This window comes from Arvicola amphibius, chromosome 6 (genome assembly GCF_903992535.2).
Source record: "Arvicola amphibius chromosome 6, mArvAmp1.2, whole genome shotgun sequence".
NCBI classification, from domain to species: domain Eukaryota; kingdom Metazoa; phylum Chordata; class Mammalia; order Rodentia; family Cricetidae; genus Arvicola; species Arvicola amphibius.
The window spans coordinates 110710234-110712458 of record NC_052052.2 but is presented as its reverse complement, the minus strand read 5'-3'; the positions used below and the strand labels follow the sequence as shown (position 1 = coordinate 110712458).

At 42.2% G+C, this 2225-nt stretch overlaps 1 protein-coding gene across 1 annotated transcript; it reads right to left on the bottom strand.

The window, feature by feature from the left end:
- Positions 1–703: 703 nt before the first annotated feature.
- Positions 704–1282, bottom strand: LOC119817734 (60S ribosomal protein L9-like). The gene has a single exon (XM_038335129.1). It carries the CDS (start codon positions 1280–1282, stop codon positions 704–706), a length of 579 nt encoding a protein of 192 aa, XP_038191057.1.
- Positions 1283–2225: the final 943 nt, after the last annotated feature.

The following is a 2225-nucleotide window of genomic DNA, read 5'->3' as shown; positions in this document are numbered from 1 at the left end:
CACTCCTTTCCTGCCACTGCAAACATAGCTGATGCTGTCTCTTCCAAATGGGCTACACTTTTCTGTTAAGTGCATTCCTTTTTGCATACTCTAGCTCTGAATTATTCCTTTTTTGTAACCCTTTCTGTGGAGATATGAACATATGTCTATTCACCACAGATGAAAGACTAAAAGTCCAGCTTAGTGATCCAGTGAGTTGTTTGGGTTGCTTATAGGAACATGGATGAGGAGTATGGAGTATTTATAGGAGTAACGGCACTTGGAAAAGCCCACCTAAAATGGTTGGTGACTCCCAGCAAAGGAGGCTGTATGTCGAGATGTCCCTGTATAAATTGCAGGCAGATTGACTATCAGAGAGTCTCTTCTCAACCAGCAATTGTTACTGTAAACCTAACCTTAGGGAGGGGATTTGTGAGTCTTGTAGGTTTCAGGAGATTTCTAAGCCCCAAGAGTTTTTTTTTTTTTTTTTTTTATTTCCTGAGTCTTGTAAGTTTCATGTATATCCTGATTCTCTTTCTAGTCCCTTCCCTCCCTCCCTCCCTCCCTCCCTCCCTCCCTCCCTCCCTCCCTCCCTCCCTCCCTCCTTCCCTCCCTCCCTTCTTTTTTCTTATTTTTTTTTCAACACAAGTCTTTTATTGTCCCAAAAGACACCACAAATCATATTAAAATTCAGAATCTTGTTTCTGGAACTGGTAACTTAGGTCTACTCATCAGCCTGCTGCACTGTTCCCTTTTTAGACACATAGATACCATCCAAAAACTTCCTGATATCCTTGTTCTTAACTGTTGTGGCCTGCTGTATCAGAGCCGCCGAGTTTGAAACAAGTTCAATATCATTTCCTTCAAGGATTAATTCATCCTTCTGGGCTTGAGAGACAGAACAAGCAACGCCTGTCCTCATGCGAACCCTGCGGATGTATTTTTCACCCAAGAAATTTCGGATTTCAACCAAAGACCCATTCTCCTGAATAACGACGTTGATGGGGAAGTGAGCATACACGGACCTCACCTTGTAGCGGAAGCCCAGTGTAACACCCTTGATCATGTTTTGAACGTGGCTGCAGATGGTTCTGACGGTGGCCAGTTCCTTCCTGTTGCTCCACCATTTGTCAACCCGGAGCCTCTTCTCCTTCTTCCCAAGAAGGCTCAGCTCTACATTGATGTGATTGAAGTCCCTCTGGAGGGTTCCTCTGGGGCCCTTCACAATGACTGTGCGCCCCTTCAGAGTGATGTCCACATTCTCTGGAATGTCGACCGTCTGATTGCTGAGAATGGTCTTCATTCTCGCAGTAGATGGGGCAAAGAGCTTTTTTCTTATTTTTGAGACAGGATTTCTCTGTGTAGCTCTGGCTGTCTTGGAACTAGCTCTGTAGACCAGGCTGGTCTTGAACTGAGAGAAATTCGCCTACATCTGCCTTCTGAATACTGTGTCCTGGTTCTTAATGTGCCCTCTCTGTTCCCACTCAGGTGGGAATTTTTCATCTTGGATAAAGTAGGTATATAAAATTACTTTTTTTGAGTCCTCTCTTAGTGTTTACTACTCTAAAATATTATTTCTACAATTATTCTTTCTATCCCCATTTGACATTTTATGCATCAATTAATTTGTGACCCGACTCTCTCCATTGAACTTAACTTTCTGATGGCTGATTTCTTTCTTTTTTTAAAAAAGTCTTCTGTATTTCTAAGTTCCAGGGCTTAGAAACTTGCCTGGTATTGAAGAACCATACAATACATATTCACTGAAAGCTATTTCGACCTAAGAGCCATCTAGCAGTCTGTATGCTTTACTCCAAAAATCTATTTATGTAAAACCAAGCTCAAATTCTCTAAATTGTATCAAATTGTTGTTTCTATGTTTCTTAGGCTATTCATGCTTTTCTGTCACACTGTAGCACTAATCCTGTCAACTAAAAAAAAGTCTGGCAGAGAAAAGATAAAATAATCAAGCATTTATAATTGATTTCTCATTGTGGCAATTTAAAATCATCTTTTAATTTTGGGAGTATAGTTGGGTTTCCAGAAGGCCACACACCATTCAGGTACACATTCTCCTCTGTTCAGGCCCTGTGGGGTTAGTAGAAGGACATGAGCAGCTGTGGACCACAAGATGGTGGAGAATGTGGAGCAATGCTCTTGACAAGGATTCACTGCCAACCTGGGGTGGCTGCGGCATCCAGAAGAGGTCTCTTGACATGCCTCTACCCACTCTGTCAGCTACAACT

Bases quoted from the DNA above. Each gene is read 5' to 3' on its own strand.
- LOC119817734 (XM_038335129.1), bottom strand. From the start codon at position 1,282: ATGAAGACCATTCTCAGCAATCAGACGGTCGACATTCCAGAGAATGTG.